Here is a 17869-nt window from a genome sequence, read left to right as displayed (position 1 = left end):
GGCTCTGATGCTTTGATTTTGCTCATTTGAAAATCCATTATTTATACACTGGTAGCTGAGAAGAAATTTTTATTCTCAACTTCAGTTGGATGTGGCAACTTTTCTGTAACATTACAATTCTCAAATGCCTGCTGCAGAGATGAGGACCTGTTGTACTTAATTATACTCAGGTATGTTATGCATTCTGTCTGTGACAAAGAAAATGTGTTCTTTTCTCAGTGGAAATGCTTGAAATCTGACATGATATATCTTAAATCATGGAAAGTAAATGAGAATATAAGACTTCCGTGTTTTGGGTAAGAAAAATATATACACAGACTTTGCAAAGTTACTGAATCTTGACACAGAGATACTGTGTGGGTTTTAGAAAGGAAGTGGCTTATTTCAGGGAAAAATGTGTCACCAGCAATGAAAAGCTTTTTAAAATCCTTTGAAATAGATTTTTGAGATTCTCCTCATACACCTACACTGGAAAAAGTGACACTCCAGGCTTTTTCTGAGTTTTCCTTCATGGTCCTCTAACACTAGTTTGGTTTACTTTTGTTAGGACAAAGTCAGTCATTTCCATAGTTGATGGTATCATGTATGAAAATTGGGTGTTTTGCTTGGAAGCTAAGAGAACTTGGATGAAACTAAAAATGATTGTGTCCTTTTTAGAACTTTGGGATTCCAGAAGAACCAGAGATCCTGGGGAAGCCGTAGCTCCACTTGTTCTTACAATGTCCTATCTCAGGCCATTTAGGTCACGGTAAAGATCAACCATTGCTTGGTTTTCTCAGTGTCTTTAGAAGGTAAAGTGAAGAATTTACTAAATTCTCAGATGGGATTGCTGGATTGCTGGGAGTGTATGATTGGAATCAGATTTTTTTAAAAATCTTGTTTTAAGGATGAATGAATCACTACTGCTGCAGTGCTGTCATGTATAAATTTAAAGATTGTCAATCCTACCTGAAGTTGTACTTCAAGTTGTACCTGAAGAGTACTCAAAGCAACAAAATGCTGTTGGGAATGCTGACATGGTAGTGTTTTGCAGTTGAAAACTAATTCATTTCAGCTTTAGAAACTAGTGAGACATCTAAATATTAGAAGTGGCATATACAATCCAAAATAGTGGGAGCAAAAGAAGCAGTCTAAAATACATTACCTACTGATAAAAAGGAGCTTCAGTGCTAGCAGGAAACCTGGGAAAATTCAGAAAATAAGTTAAAAAGTAAAAGCCAGGATGGTGTAAAAATGCAAGCTTTAAACACAAAATTGCTTCACAATGTCTGTTTATGCTAAGAGTTCTACTGTTCCTAGAAAATTTGTGTCAACAATGCAAACTTCATCTCTGTACAGTCTTTTCAATGTGCTTCTTCAGTTTTGTGGATTCAGAATTGTTACAAAGCACATTAGTTGCATAGTCTAATGTATTATGGCACATATATGTCAGATGTAACAGAAATGCCACACTTGTGTTCCTCTAGTTACACCTGAGCTGTTTTCTTCTTGGGTGATTATGACCCATTTTTAATCATATCAGCTTCTGTGTTTGCAGTCTTTCAGTCTTCAGTGAGGACACTTAGAAATACCAGTGAAGTACCAGTTTCCTCCCTTCTGTTATATTTGTGATGATTGAAATGGCCATTAAAATAAAAACTCATGAGTCCACTGTCAGAAATTAATGCTAAAAATGCCAGAAGCCTGGAAAACTAGCTGACTTCATTATGGAAAATACTTATGTCTGCAGAAGTTGTAATGCCATATTGTCAAAGGCATGCAAGAGCTTTGACTGGCTGTTGCTTCAGTTATTTTTCTATATTTTTACTGCCTATATAGAAGCTCACCCTAAATGGAAATTTTGTATCTAATTAATTCCAAAATATGAGTTGAAGTTATTTTGGGTACTCCTTGCTGGAGTCCCTGCTGCAGCTTTTTGTGGTTTTAGAATCACATTTTCCTATTTTAAATGTTTTCCTCTTCCTTATTGCTGACCCACATAAACAGGAAAATGACTAACTTTGGTTGTCCACTAGGCAAGATAGCGTAACTGTGTGTATGCCAAGTGCTGTGCTGTGAATTGAGAAAAAAGTGCTACCCAAAGATCTTAAATAAATGCTTTTCAAGGTAGAAATGTGCTTTAAATTTGATTCTTTTGATGCTATTTTTATGATAACATGTATGCAAACAAACTATTGCAAGATTGTAGATGCTATCTGTGTACTTACAAGTGCTACTGTAAATGTGAAGTGTAGAGAAAAACATGAAGCAATGAACTTGAGTCCATGCGAGTTCTCTTCTAAAGTCATGACAAAGTGAAATGCACTGCTTCAGGCTGGCAAATGAGATTTTTCTGGCATTGATCCACCTCTGATAAATATTCTAAAGCTTGTCTAAACCTATAGGCTGTACTTAACAATATTCAATTTTGCTTCTAAACTCAGAAATGCATTTTTTTATAAATCACTTTGTGTCTCTGAACTATTTTGGCAGTAGAGAATACAGTCTCCAGTGTTACGTTTCACATTACATCTATATATAGGTTGTTCTTTTCTAAATATGGGTCTCTCTTTTTCAGATTATAGTAATATTAGGCTTTAATTTTTTCTAGTCTTAATTAAACAAGTTCATCTTTGATTATGCTGAAAATCAGATAACTTTGGCTGACACCATATGAGTTCCTAGGAAAATGTGGAATAAATAAATTTTCAGAGTAATAATATATATAAGTATTGCAAGTGTAGATAAGTAATGCAGAAAATGTAAAACATGTTGCAGTTAAAAAGAGAAAACATTTCTTATGCTGAAGTGTGGTGCATTTTTTATGATTTTTTTCCTAAATTTTAATACAGAACAGGTAGGATTTTTAAAGTTGACTTTCGAGTTTCTCAAATGTGTGCTGCTATGCATGTCAAGTAGCTTTTTTGTATCTTGTTACTTCAGCTTGGCCAGTATCTGCGCTCTTCCTTGCAGTGATTTCCCTGATAAATACAGTTAGAGCTTAATTCTAGGATTTTGTATCAGTTACCCATTCAGAGGTCTACTGTCAAATAAATCATCAAATTAATGCTAGGGTCTCTAAATCCTCAGCAATGTTCATTGTTGCTGGTAGCATCCATAATCCTTAGGGAAATATGTCTTTCTGGTATATAATCTGTTACAACTAGGTGTTTGTACAAACTGCACACCTGTGGTCCAGGAAAACTTCCTGGCTTTTCAGATAGCTTAAAACTAGTCTCTATATTTGTAGTAATAGTTGTATGAACTTTTTTCAGTTATATATATATATATATTTTCTGCTAATATGTTGGTTTTGATACTGTGGAGGTTCTGGACTGCAGATAAATTAAGTACCTTTGATCTGCCTATTGCATTGATGTAGCTTAAGTTTGTTTTCCAAGTTAAATTCAGAGAACTTTAGCAGTTTCACACCTAGCATTCAAATATTCTTTGGATTACCAGTAAGATTTTTAAATTAGAAAGAATGCTGAAGTTAGTTTGTATTTTTTTTCTTTGTATTTTTATTAGCCATTGCTTCCTTTTAATTTCTGCCCTTCCTCAAATGTACTCTATTTATGAACAGGACAAGATGACAGTGTGGCAAACTAATTCTGTTTATTTAGGAAATGAGTAAGGTGCTTTCCATTAGAATTAAAGGAAGCAGCAAAAGTAGATGTCGAATGAAGCCTGTTGATCTTACAGTGAAGACATACAGAAAAATTCACAAAAATAAACTAGAAGTAAATAATGTGACAGTAAAGTATGACTTAGGAGTATCAAACTTCTCTATCTGGGAGTCTCTATCTCAAGCTTTGAGAATGTGGTTATCCTCTCCTGTAGATGTATTTGGTTATTACTTATCTTTTGTTAAAGATAGCTGCTGTTGAGTAGGTTTATGTGTGTGATAATTGAGCTTTTATCTGTGTAGCACTGAGGACAAAACTGAGGTTGCACTCTTTCTTTCCAAAAGGTCAGAGTTGCTTGAGTTTAGGACGTACATGCCAAAAAAGAAGGTGTCCTTAACAGCACAGGAATATCTGGAAAGTCTACCAGCAAGAGATACTAGTGCTGGTGTAGCTAGTTATATCAGAAAAGCTGAACTTTTAATGCCAGTAGTAAGAATAAAATGCTGGTTCACCAGCATCATTATGAGCAGTCAAGGTCTCTTCCAGTTGTAAGTGGAATAGCACAATTTCATGTATCCCATTATGTTATGGATAAAATACCAAGAACTAGCAGATATGTGCATGACTGGTCTTGAAACCTCATTTCCCTTTGTTTCTCTTCGGATATTCCACCATGAGTGTAAAATAGTGTTGAGAGGGGAAGATGTTTAAAGTGGTATCTAATAAAAAATAGGGAAAGCATTCTGCTAAATAATAGCACATTGTGAAATGTAATCACTAGTAGTGAATTGTAGCTTGTGAGCATATTGTAACATACTGATGGTGCGCCTACAACCTTTGGTTTCATGATGTAAGAACACTGAAAATAAAACTAAGCTGGAAGGAGGAAATCTTAACTGTTTTCGCCTGGTATTATGTTTTTAAAATTGAATGCCTCTAGAGTACTTAAACTGTCCCATCTACATAGAAATAATTTGTAAATCTAATATTTTAAAAAATATTTTAGGCTGAATCTGATATAAGAAAAAGTGTTGAACTTTACTTCACTTTTCTGAAATTTTTAGTGAAAAATTATGATCCTGCAGTTATTTTTTTTTAAACACCCCCACTTAATATGTTGATGTTGAGTAATAATGCAAAATTGAACCAATGGCATGACACATCATCCCTTAATCGGAAATTTTGGAACAGTTAAGGTCGAAAAAAGTAGGTTGATCAATATTAGTCTCATTGGAGAAAAATATGCAAAGGAGAAACGGGACCTTGTTAATTATTTTTCTTGGTTCTCTTAAGTGTTTTTGCTTCATTATTTTACATTTAATCCTAGTACAAGAAACACTGTCAAAGGGTGTATGTTCACTCAGAATATTTCCTTTGAACAGATTGTGCAAAGATCAATTTATTTTAATTCCTTTTGTTTCTGATTTGTTGTTTCTTAACATTCATTCTTTCTGAATGGTATAAATTCGAACATTTAACATTTTTAGCTTCTAAGTAATTGTTCCGGTGGCTTTTAGATGTATGCAGTTAATCTATTTTTTTACTTCTTACAAGGTTATACATTTTCAGTAGCTGCCTAAGTTTTGGATATTAACAGATTAGTTGGAATAAGAGATTTTGGATGATAGATTAGTTGCAATAGCAAAAGAGGTAGGATTTTCAAGTTACAGTGCCTTTGAGCTATTCTGTTTTGTAAAACTGTAAATACCATCTCTCCTACTCTATCGTATTTGATTACATCTCTGGTAATTAGGAGCCTATCAGCTCCTAGGTCTGCCAGTTCTGTATTGGCAAATGTCACCTGTCAGAGGTACCTTTCCATTATTCATGTGTATTATTAGTTAATGTAAACTATTTACAGTAGTTAGATATTTACCTTATGTAAAGTCTCTCTGTGCGCTGCTACAAATACCTGCTCTGGAAAAAATTCCCATTTTCTTGGGGACATATGGGCAGGCTCTGTTCTGCTGGATTGCTTTAAAAAGTGAGCGCAAGTATTAGGTGTACCGTCTTATTTAATTTCTTATTGTTGGGTTCACTGAGCTAGCAGCCTTGCATAGAACACAACTGTTTCTGAAGGTGAGCTTGTTAGAATGTCAGTCTTGTGTTTTACTGGGTTTATCTTCACTGAAGCCTGCCTTCCAGCACCATTACTTCCATTCTGGTTAATACTGTCAGCTTTTTCCTTGTCAGTTTCCTCAGTTTATTAAAATTGCTCCTGATCAAGAGACCCAAACACTAAACATTGTTTTTTTACAGTTTGGAAAATGACTGTGTCTAATTTATTTGGTCAAAGCAATACTTTTTAATGATTTTTATTTTGGGATTTAAAAATAACACACTCCTTTTCACTGTATTGGAGAGAGGTTTTTTGTTGGCAATGATTTTTTTTGGTGTTCTTTTATCTAATTGTAGTTTCCAATATAGAAAACCGTAATACTATTTGGTACATTTTTTTATATTATGACTATTTAGAATATTATTTATGTTTCAGAAGAAAAAGTTCTGGAATTTTATTAATCTTTGTTACTTAGTATCTCTTTCCTCTGTAGCAGTTTTCTTTCTTAGTGAAAGCAGCACAATGCCCTGAAGCAATTCTTCTTGAGTTCAAATCTCCACTATGGCTATGGACTGTGGAATTCAAGAAGCATTTAAGTATTTGTACCAAAAATGCAACTTATGTTTGCTTTGAGTTCTTTATATGAACAAATACTGAATACAAAGATGGTTTTGAACTGAGGCTCAAACCCAAAGCTGGTTAGTAGTTGCAGTGAAATGCTTTTTAGCGGGAAGGTTGTCTCTTGCCTGAGTAGAAGAAAAAAGCCCGCCAAAACATCAAGAGTCTGAACATTTGCTGTGATATGGGGGATACCCATATCATCCACAGTTTCTGTCAATTATAGTAAAGACTTGGTACTTAGTTTTGCCACATCCCTGAGAAGTACCCTAACTACCGGCTCGGGAAGATGTCTCCATCTATCTTGGGTAGGAGGTGGGTGGGCATGGCAAGGACGATCAAAAAGTCAGTTTCATCAAACCAAAGCAAAACCCCGTGAAATACAAACTGTTCCACAGAGTGTGCTTCCATCTATTCAGTTCCATTTCTGCTGGCAATCCTGTACCTCCTCCTCTCTTTACCTTTAATGAAGCTCTAGTAAATACTGTCTCTTCCTTTATCTTTATTATAGGTAAAGCTTTCAAAATGAGGGTATTTGGCTGACTTTTTATAAAATATGTAAGTACAATATGTCTATTATTTTGTCTTTTTAAGGGAAAAAAAACCCCACAAACTGAAAGGGGATGTCTCTGAGGATTTGCTGCTTGAGTACCATAACCTTGCAAGGAGAAGTGCAAAAGTCAGTGTCAGTGAGTTTCTCCCTTGTACTCACGAACAACTCCTAGTTTTTTTTTTATTGAATGCATTTGCATTTCAATTTACAGTGTGTGTACATGGTATTATGAGTAATTGCTGGGCCTTGATTTTTTTTTTTTCATTTAACCTATACTCAACCTGTTGAACACTTGCTTCTTTAAAATCACATCTTGCATAAGCCCCTGAACTGCTTTTTGTCAGTAACTGAAAAAATTTGGATATGTGATTAAACTTTTGGCCTTCTGAAGCCACCAGTCGTCCCCTCTGAAATGTGCCTTGTGCTGTGGCATTGCCTTATGCTGTCTGCATTGCCATCACTGAAGTCATGGAGAGGATCTAGTGTGATTGTAATGTCACCAGCAGAGTGAGAAGGTTGAGAATTCAGAGAACCAAAATTTAAATAAGGCTTTAGCTAGTCCTGCCTAGAAGTTCTCACTACACAAAATTTTTGCATTTTTCTGGAACTTAAAATTGCTAGAAATATTTGCAGCTTAAGCAGTTGTGTAGGCCTAGTAAATACATTTTCTTCTGCAACTTTAAAAGGCTGCCTCATTAAGTTTCTGGAGAAAATTTACAGAATAGTTGTGGAGGAGTTAAAGAAATGTAAGATGATTTTACTCTTTAAATACTATCAGTTTGGTTCTATGTTTTTCATGTTCACTGTTCTTAAACTTCTCTTTCATACTGAAGTAGTTTTATTGCATAAATAAAAGTTGTGGATCAGGAAAGCTTTCTTTTTGTAAAATGCCTTGCACTTCTTCAATACAATCAACAGGAATGTACTTGCATAAATAACATCAACATGTAAAGGGTATGATGTTTCTTAATTACCTGAGTGATGTGCAAATAGCACCATCCTCTGGCATTATAACATTAGTTATGAATTAAACCTGAAATTGCTATTTGTTATTTTTGGAAATTTGATATAATTGTAATAGAATGTACATACTGTACTTTCAGTTTTACATACTCATTTTGGGCCAAGGTTTAACAGAAATTCTGGTAATTTGCATGGACTCTGTGTTCTGTTCAATTAAGTTACTGGCTGAAGGGGATATATTTTTGGGGTTATCCTGCCCATAGTGCTGACTCTGCTCTTTACATGACCATTTATGGTAGGAAGTTGCACTTCAGAAATATCAGATTGAGTTTTTTGTAAATCTCAGTGAAAGACAATTCACAGTCATTTAAGAAAAATTCGTTGAGTTAGAAAACACCACCAACGACTTATGGTTGTGTATCTTGGGGAGAGTAAAGGTGCTGTTACAGAGCAACTACAAATATCTAATAAATTATTTTTACAGGAGATCGTAGCTTCAGTTACGGATTGAGAATGGGTATCACTGGCATTGCTAGAGTGCAGAGCAATACACCTCCCACAAATTAGGTTTCAGTAGTTACAGGATGAGTTGTGCTGAGTTACGGTCATGTGAAGGACTGAATTTTAGTCCATTGAACTATAAGCAGTAGGTATGAGAAATATCACAGGGACATCCTTTTGAAAAACTTGGTGGATGAGGAAGTTGCTGTTTTGATAGTTGAGTTCCTATTGGACCTTTACGTGTCGGAAACATCAAAAGGAGACAGCTGATGTTTGGGTACTCTTGAAAGGAAAACACGCACCACCCCCCAGTCTGCCTTTCTGTACAGGAGATCTCCGCTCTTTTACAGGGGAGGTGTTGGCTTAGTGAAACTGGAAATCTTAAGAGTTTTGCTATAGCATCAGTGCCCGTCTCCCCTAACAGATGAACCATGAATGCAAACCACACTAATTATCCATGTTTCTGGAAGGACTGTACCAATGGTCCACATATAGAACTGGTCTGTGCATTTCTTTGCTGTTGTGTGTTGCTTAAACATAATTTCATAAAAATTGGAATGTTGATTTAATCATCCAAATATTGAGACATACAAGTTTAAGTTGTGAAAATACTGAAAGCTCCTAGTTGTAATAGACATGAGTAAAATCTTTTATATAAAAATATACTTATACACTGTTCTCTGAGATGTGTTTCTGGCAACATTAGATATTCTAAATAAAATGTACATCATTCGATGGAATGATTGCAGTAAGGAGTCACTTGGAAAAATAGTTTTAATAGGTAACATTAATTTTGTGCTGCTTGCAGGCTTGACCGTGTGTAAATTAAATAAGTCCTGATGGCCAGAAAAATCTCACAGGTGAGAAGAGCAAGAGAATGCAGCTATTACTGAGTGCTGGGTTCTGTATCATTTGGCTTCATTCAGGGAGGTAGTATTAATGGCAAGAGACATGGTGAGATTCTAGAAATTTTGGCTATGTTTCAGACAGGAAAGAAAATGTGTTGTTGCTTTGTTTTAACACATTCCTCACCATTCACTTCAACCTGATCTAACATCTGTGTCTGTGTCCTTCTAATTTTCTGACTTACTCAGTTGTGTTCAATTTTTTTGTTGAATTTGTCTTTGTGCCCTCAACACAGTATTTATTTCCTCATGTCATTCCACGTTTTTTATTGCAGTTGCATTTTTTCTACTTCATAATTTCAAACTCTTTATCTATCCATTCCCAGTTTCCTACCTATTTTTCCAATAGTAGGCCATTATTATTTTCCATGTTTGCTCTTTTCCAGACATACTTTGCATTTGCTTTCAGTTCTGCTCATTTTCTGCTTCCTTTGTTCATGTTTAGCTCTGCATGTAACTTGTCATTGAGTATGTGGCCTTTTACTTTCTCCTTCTCCTTTTAGACAGTTTTTCCCCATGTTAGGTTGTTCACTAATACTACCTTTTTTTTTTTCATGGTCACTCTATCACTCTATTTCATCTTCTCTGACTGACTGGTTTTTATTCTTCTAGTCTTCATCCGTTCTTGATAATCTGTCTGTCTTGCTGCTTGCCAGTTCTCACTATATGGTTTTCTTCTCTTGCCCTCCAGTTTTGTTTGTTTTTATGATTTATCCAGGACAAATTGATGCCTCCAGTTTATTGCTGTGGTAGGAAAGTATGGGGACCAGAGGAGAGGTAGAATTTGAGTTCAGGTGACACAGTTGTGTCCAGCCTGGACAAAAACAGTTGTAGCAGCTACTTGCTATGTATGAATGTTGATGAAGTGTTTCAGGGATTTCATTTTTAAAACTTAAGCCATATGAGCATGTGCAAACTGTTTGCTAAGGCAAAATCAAGTGGGTTTTCAGAATGGGGAAAGATCCCTTGAAGGATTTAGTTTATGCAAATAATACCTTCCTTTGGTGCCATTTTTAAAAACCTTCTGTTGTATCTTTTATCTTCCAGTTTGTTTGTTCTCCCTGTTTGGAAGTTAAAAAAAAAAAGTTAGCTCCAGGCAGGAGCCTCACTTGAACAAATTAATTTTTGGACTAGAGATGTTAACTTGCTGAAAGCTGCAAACATTGAAAGGAAAGCCAGAGAGAGTGCCAGCTGGCTGTAGCAGGCTGCCAGCCCTTCTGACTGTGTCTGTTGCACACCCAGTGTTGCAGCTGCATGTAGTGAAGCAAACTGTTTCTGGAACTTCAGTCTTGGGATAGCAAGTTGTGCTGTTTGTGTGGTGTGGATCCCAGAAAACTGGTCCATGATGGAGAGACTCGGGAATATCACCACTCAAGAACTTGCCACATCTCTCTTCCCTCTTATTGTATCAAACCTTAAGAACAAACCAAAAAAATTCTTATAGTGCAAGTGAACATTTTTATTTTCAGCATTTTCAGTGAAAATGCCTACTCCCAGTTCATGAAAAAAAAAAAATCATATTCACCCTCTGAAACTTTGCAGAGGAGGTAATAGTTATAACAATGAGACCAGGTTACCTGGAAAACCCTGACTGTGGTTTCTATTAGGAAATAACCTTTCTTTTAAAAAGAAAAAGTTCAGTGCTCTTGTTTGGAGAATTGTTTTCAGTAATATCTTTAGAATGGCTGTGTCTCATCACTGGGTGGTGACTTAGCAAGTTATCTTTTCTATTATTTTGGACTGTTGCATTGATTTTGGAAGTGCTATAGATGTTCAGTAGCATCCACTTGTATATTGTGGTCCACAGTAACATAATGTCATACGATTTTCTAAAAGTGGCTATTTTGAACCAGTTTAATTTAAGTACTAATGTTTGTATATGGAAAGAATTCTGTAAGCTGAAGTTCTCACACATGCAGACTTTGTCACTGCTGTTGCATCAAAAGACATTTAATTGATGACCTGTAGGGATGATGCACAGCAAATTATATGCAGGCAGAATGTTTTAAAGGTTAGGAAGCTGTCTAAATTTAGGAAATCTAGGATGTCCTGAGTTCCATAGTCATATTATGTACTGATGGTACGTTGTTGAGAGTCTTGGACTTCTGATATTGTTCTCAGAGTTGTGATATATTGATAATACTAATACTTAGTACCAATGCCACTGATGATAGTGTACTGCATCCCAGTGCAAACTTAACTAAACTGCAAGTTACCACTATATCCTACAGCATTTTGTAGAATTCATGAGTGTGAAATAATTCAGTTTAATTATGAAACCAAAACAAATCATTTTCAGTAGCATCTCTCTAATTTGACAAGTTTTGATACTTCTTTATGTTATTTTTTCCCATGTACTGTGACATTTGAAGAGATAAAAATAAAATTACTGTTTTTAAGGCAAATTTTAAAAAATATTTAAAGGCTTAGAGCTCATGAGGTTTGTGGCATAAATAGAAAAATATAAACAGTTTGAAGTTTTTTAGGTGGGTTATGTGACAAGATGGATTTATTATTAGATATTAATATAAACCCAGATATATGTGGGCAAACAGGTATACATGGTTCTGAGCATGAAATTCTGTGTAATCTTTTGGGTGTCTACATCTGGTTGACTCACTCATGTGTAGTCCATATTTGAAATATTTTCACAGTTACAGTGTCTTAAAATTAGTTTAAAATCATAGCAGAGCATATAGGAAGGGAAGTGTATTATCTTGAGAGGAGCCTTGGTTATTAATTCTGCTTTTCAGACAGAGCTGTGTCCTCTCATGACATGTGAACCGAGCTTATGACATGGTGCCCTGTTTTCTTTTATGTAATTGGTGGCTATTGTTGTATAATCAGCAGACAGAGGTGTAAGTGACTTGTTTGTGGTTATATAGAAAGTCTGTAGCAGAGGAAAGAATGCAAACCATACCTTGTAGATTAGAAAGCATGGTATTGCATGTGTGTTTTTTTTCATTGCAGTGCCGGTTTAGACAGCATTAGGAGGACCTGCTTAAGTAACTTTATTCTGTCTATCAAGTGTCAGTTAAATGTAAGATCCTCAGCCCTATTCAAAGTTGAAATTGTATGTAGCTGCCTTAAAGTGCACATCCAATTTTGAAAAGAGAAGGATCAGTATAACCAATAAAAATGTCAAAAGCATGCAACTGAAAAACTAACTGCAAGCTGCCTACAGTTAATTGAAGGTGTGATCCTTTGCCTGTGCTTCTATAACAGTAGTTGGTTTGTGAGTAGACATTGATTTATTTAAATGGGATTGCCATCTGAAAAAGCATAGGCTTAAGACATGCCTGGGTTGACATTTGTCTTTGTTGTTCAAGCTGAATTCAGGCACATGAAATGTTCTGGTTCATTGTATCAGAAACGGCTTCTCTGTGCAATGGGCTCATTGAGTGTAGTGTTTCAGTACCAATTTACAGTTTGATGAGTGAAAGACTACTTGGGAGGAGAAGCTTCTGTGTATAGGAATTGAAAGCAGTGGCATTTTGTTTCTGCTGTTGGAAAGATAGTCATCTGAGCAGTCAGTATGGATTTAAATACCCAGTGCTAGTGTGTATTTCTCCAAATACACCAATATCCATTTAGTATCAATGTGTCTTTCTTGAGAGAGTGGCTGTTTAACAGATTCCTCTTTTCATTTGCCTCTAAACTACCTAGGAACAGACTAGACTGTCAATCAACTCTCCCATTTACTGAAACCTTCCATAGCTCCAACAGAATTACAGACAAGATTAATTTTTATCTTCTTGTTACTTTCAGTGTTAAGTATATATATGAATCAAAATTGAAAAAAAGGACTTATCAGGCCTGTTATGTTTGATATTGTAGCCAGAGTAAGATCTTCTACAGGTACTGCTTACAACCAGTTTTAGAAAAGAAATTCAGGGGGATTTGCTCACAGTAAAGGGAGGTGGTTGGCTAAATCTATATACTTCTACTATTCCATCCTGAACATCTAGAGAGACTGTGTTAATTTTTAAAGACTGTCCCAATGTTTTATTTCCTTCCTGCATATGTATTTGTCTGTGTCATAATCATCATCATCATCATCTATTTATCAGACTGCAGGTCAGACACAGTTTATTGTGTCATCAGATTTTGGGTTTGTGTTGCTAACAATTTTGGAGTTATATCAGCTGTCATTAATAATACTTTTTGAATAAGCCTTAACAGATTTTTTGACTCTGTTAAGTCAGAAGACCAACTGGCAGTCACAGGAAAGGTAAAAACACAGCCAAGAAATATAGAAGAGAACTTTGTCAAGGTGTCATGCACTCCAGTTGTATTGGCGTAATGGCTGTGCAGGTCTGTCTGTTCCCTTTGGTGTTAGGCTGATCTCAGTTTAATACTGAGACATGGTTCATCAGCACACTTTTAGTTTTGTAATAGTGTTTGACTTGTAGCTACAGTGTGCTTTAGCCTGGGTACTCTGATGTCTACGCAGTCTAAGTACCAAATACCTCTCTGGAAGCTACTTTGCTTAAAATAGGCTAGAAGTTTGGGGTTCTGAACATTCTGAATTGTGAGAATTATCATGCTGATGAGCCTTTAAGATTTTACTTTTTTATTTTCAGTTTTAATTTTTATGATTTATAAATGTATACTGTGTGTTTCTGTGGAAGGAAAATGTTTACATTTTCCTAGTGTTGTATCAATTAATGCATTTACATGTAAGGATACAAGTAAATTTATATTTATTTCATTGCAATGCTTGGAGTAGTGAAATGTAACAAGGTATTGGGACTTCTTTTGGAGTTTGTGAAAGACATATCTGTTTTTATTTTATCTATCTCTTGATTTAGGAAACTTATTGCCTTTGAATTACCTAGGCATGTGTTTGAGAATGTCCAAATGGCAGTAGGTATGAAGGACTTTATCAAGGCCTTCGTGGTAAAAATCTTTATGTCCTTCTAATCCTTTCCCTCCAGAAGCTGATTTTCCAGAGCTGCTCTTGTCCTAATCAGATTGGGATTACTGTTTCTATGTTTTTTCTGGGTTTGTAGTACCCTTCAGCTGCCATAGGGTACCCTGCTTATAGATTAAGAAGTGTTTTAAGAATTGTATCAGCTTTGTGCATTGACTTCCTTTTAGTTCCAAGGTGCAATTTAAGGATTTGCATGCAATCTGTTAAGTGCCGAATAGCTTTTGCTTTGCCTGCTATAGCAGATAAGAATTTATCATGCAGTTTTCTCCAGTTCCCTATAGATTAGATAGTAAAGTATACTCCTTTCCCAACCTTCTGTCCTTTGTAATGAAGCCATAATTATTAATCTTTAGTGGCGCCTGCAATGCATAAAAGACAGACTTGGTCCTTATCTCAAATGTTCTGCTTGATTTTATTGTACTTGGTTATAAAAACATTGAAGGCTGAAAGTTGTATTTGATGCTTCTATCAGTAGTGTTACTAATAATTCTTGCCTTGCCTTTTCATTTGTTTGAATGTCGCCATTCTTGGATTATTTCTATGGTTTGATTTGTCTTTATATGATCCCAGTCTGCTTCCTTGTGCCACCTATGCTTTAGTATTTATTTATTTATATAATTTTTTATTATAATAAGTTATTGTTACTTCTAAAACTAAAGTATCCATAAATAAAGAACTATCCAAATGGTCAGATTTAATGGACTTTTACTTTCTCTTGTTCTTTGTGATATTAGTTTTGTATCTTCTTTCAACTTGTAGTGTTTCCTAAATTCTAGTTTTAAGGGTTTTTTTCTGTCTCAAATATTTCATTTGTTGAATGTGTTAAGTCTTCTTGTACAATTTAACTTCGAGTCTGTGTCAAACACTGCAGCATTATTTGTACAGAGTAAAGCTTAATTTTGGAATTGATTAGAGATGTGTTTTGTAAAACCTTTGACTTTCACACTAATAGATTGTAAGTTATTTTCAAGTTACATAATACTAATTTTTGTCTTTTCTTTCAACTAGTCTCATTTCAATTTAATTGTGTTATTTGTAATTATCAGTTCCTTGTAGTCAGATTTCAAACATACTTTCTGAGAATTCAGCTTTCAAATGACATGTAAAGCATTCATGTTTACATGTTACTTGAAAATGATGTGTGCTTGAAAATTGTTAGAATTTATGCAGAAAATTTCATACCAATTTTGCAACAAAAGTAATGTAATTTTTACTGTAACTGAAGTGTTTCCTTATTAAAAAAATGCTGTAAGCCATCTATTTAAGAGCTCAAAGATGAAACACAATCTTTATGCTTAACTAATAGTCCCTGTCCAGTGAGAATTTTATATCCTGAATAGTTATATTTGTTAGTTACATGATTTGAGATTCTTTTAAGCCATGCTTTCTGTTGTTGCCTTTATTTCTCTTAATTTTGTTTCTTATTTGTATGCAACTATTCATAAACCACACACAAGACTACATCTTGCAGAGATCTGCAGGTGGCATATAAATAAAATTAATATCAGCAGATAAGGCAGATAAAGGAGATGAAGACCAAGTCATCAGATAAATAAGGTTGTCTCCATCTGTATTGTGATTGTTTACTTTTTTGGTTTGCTGTTGTAGACATGTCTGTGGTATTCTGCTTCCTTGCCTGAAATCTTCACCAGCTTTGACCGCATCATTTATGTAACCTGCAAACCAATTTGATCTTGTGGTTGAAAGGTGTAACCGTTGTGCTTTAGAAGGAAGTGCAGCATTAACATAAATGAGTATGGCCAAATGGCTCCAATAGTTCATCCTAATGTAATGTATCTAAAATACTTGAAAGAGTAACTTGGTATTCACCTGATTCTTGAGTATCCAAATTGGTCAATACTGGAAGAGTAGTGGCGTTTTTCTGGTTTTCAGATACACTTGTAGGTAAAGTGTGTTTTAAAATTGCAGCTTAATTCTGAATTTGGGTTGCTGTTCTGCTTTGTCATGTGTGTAACATCCTTCACAACACAATGTGCAGCAGTTGTCACAAATGCTGTAATGCAGGAAGCTTTTATCCTTGAAGGAGGAAGAGATCCTGAAATAATAACAAGGGAACTGTGTAAAGAAACTGTTTTACTAGTTTACTTCTTTTATATAAACCCTTCCTCTGTGGAGTAAATAATCTATCTTTTTTTTACAGCTTGACAATAAACTAATAACACTGTAGTGCTATTAGTTGTGCAACTAGTTTCACAGAATTAAGAATTAACTTTAATTGTGTTTTCATTTAAGTTATGGTAAAAGTTAATACTTTTAAGTAATTAAGTTACTCAGTTCTGGTAATTATTTCTAAATAATCTTGAAATTAGCTAGCTTTGCTTGGCTTCTTGACTGTAATTCAGTAGGAGACAAGTCTGTTTTCAGGTTTCAGGGAAGGCCTTGCAGCCCACACATAGCTGGTGCTGCTGCTAGAACTCTCTGAGTTGGACATATTTTTTTGCTTTACAGTTTTAGCAAATGGTAAGGCAAAAGAAAAACTCTGAAGAAAAATTAATCCAATCATCTAATGAGCAGCTGCAAACTATTTCTTTATCTCATGCATGAAATGATTCTGGCATCCTGCAGAGCTGCTTCTAGTAAAGCTGTTGTGTAGTGTAGGTGTCATGTGAATGCTTTGAGATAGAGGTGAGATTTTCACAATAGATCTAACTAGAGATTATTTTCATTAATTATGTAATATATTCACATAAGACACTGAAATGTGAGAGTTGGTCATGAAGGACTGGTATTGTTGGGTTGGAGAGAAGCAATGGGACTTGTTAACTTTATATTTAACACATGTTAGTCACAACCTTAAGTTCAAACTTACTTTTTGTCTATTACTAGGAAAAACAAGGGACTCCCAGTCAGCCAGAATGGAATCTGAAATTGTGCCAAAAATTACCAAAATGACAGTGTCTGGAAAGAAACAGTCTATGGGATTTGAAGTTCCATGGTAAGCCAAGCACTCACACATCAAGGTACATCAGCAGCTCTTCTTTCAGACTGATGCACCTGTAGCAAGTTTTCTTCTTATTTCTTCTATTTTTCACAGCAGTTTTAGTGTCACTCTTCAGAACTAACCATCTCAGCTTCTTGTTTGACTCAGAATTACTTTCAAAAGATGGTACCTCACGTTTTGAGTTTAACAAATCCTTTCACTATGAATAGTGCATAGAGATATCAGGTAGTCAGATTATTTAAACATCCGCTTCATAGAATACTGAACTTTCTTGGTGTTCGTTTACTTTAAATTTAGTTCTCTAAGTGGAATTATGAAATCAATATATCTTAACTGTAATTGCTTGTTCTTCAAAGGAAGTAATGTATTTAAGAATAGTTGATGGGGAAAACAATCACTTATGGCTAAACCATGCCTTCCTCTGCAGCTTTTATTAACTTTAACAGGTGTCCAGGGTACAACTGTTGTAGAGTTTGGTCCTACTTGTGCTATAGCTAAATTAGAGTGGTTCTAATTTTATCCTGACTTGGAACTGTTGAGGGGGATGTCTCATGAGAGCAAGAAGACAGACATCTGAATCAGAGACTACCTACAGCAATAGCCAGCAGTGAATAGTTAAAGAAATATATAAGGACAGGCCATGTATGTTGGGATTATGGTCCATGAAATATCATTGTGTAGTGTTCTATGGCTCCCCACAATTTTTATTTATTTTTAGGTTTTGTCTATTTCTATTAAGAATGGTTAATTTATTTTTCTTACTTAGGTAC

At 35.1% G+C, this 17869-nt stretch overlaps 1 protein-coding gene across 3 annotated transcripts in view; it reads left to right on the top strand.

Annotated features, from left to right (window-relative positions):
• HBS1L (HBS1 like translational GTPase) overlaps positions 1 to 17869 on the top strand; it is a 59012-nt gene that overhangs the window by 17102 nt on the left and 24041 nt on the right. For 2 of the 3 annotated variants that reach the window (XM_030267970.4, XM_030267972.4), the window contains one exon: positions 16985 to 17093. In XM_030267970.4, the coding sequence (XP_030123830.4) occupies positions 16985 to 17093 (109 nt within the window). Of the gene's footprint in view, positions 1 to 770; positions 792 to 16984; positions 17094 to 17869 lie in introns of those variants that run through there. The other variant, XM_030267971.4, reaches the window with a different exon arrangement.

Source organism: Taeniopygia guttata, chromosome 3, assembly GCF_048771995.1.
Source record: "Taeniopygia guttata chromosome 3, bTaeGut7.mat, whole genome shotgun sequence".
Taxonomy (NCBI): domain Eukaryota; kingdom Metazoa; phylum Chordata; class Aves; order Passeriformes; family Estrildidae; genus Taeniopygia; species Taeniopygia guttata.
Note: the sequence above shows the minus strand (reverse complement) of the source record. Positions and strands in the feature narration are given on the sequence as shown.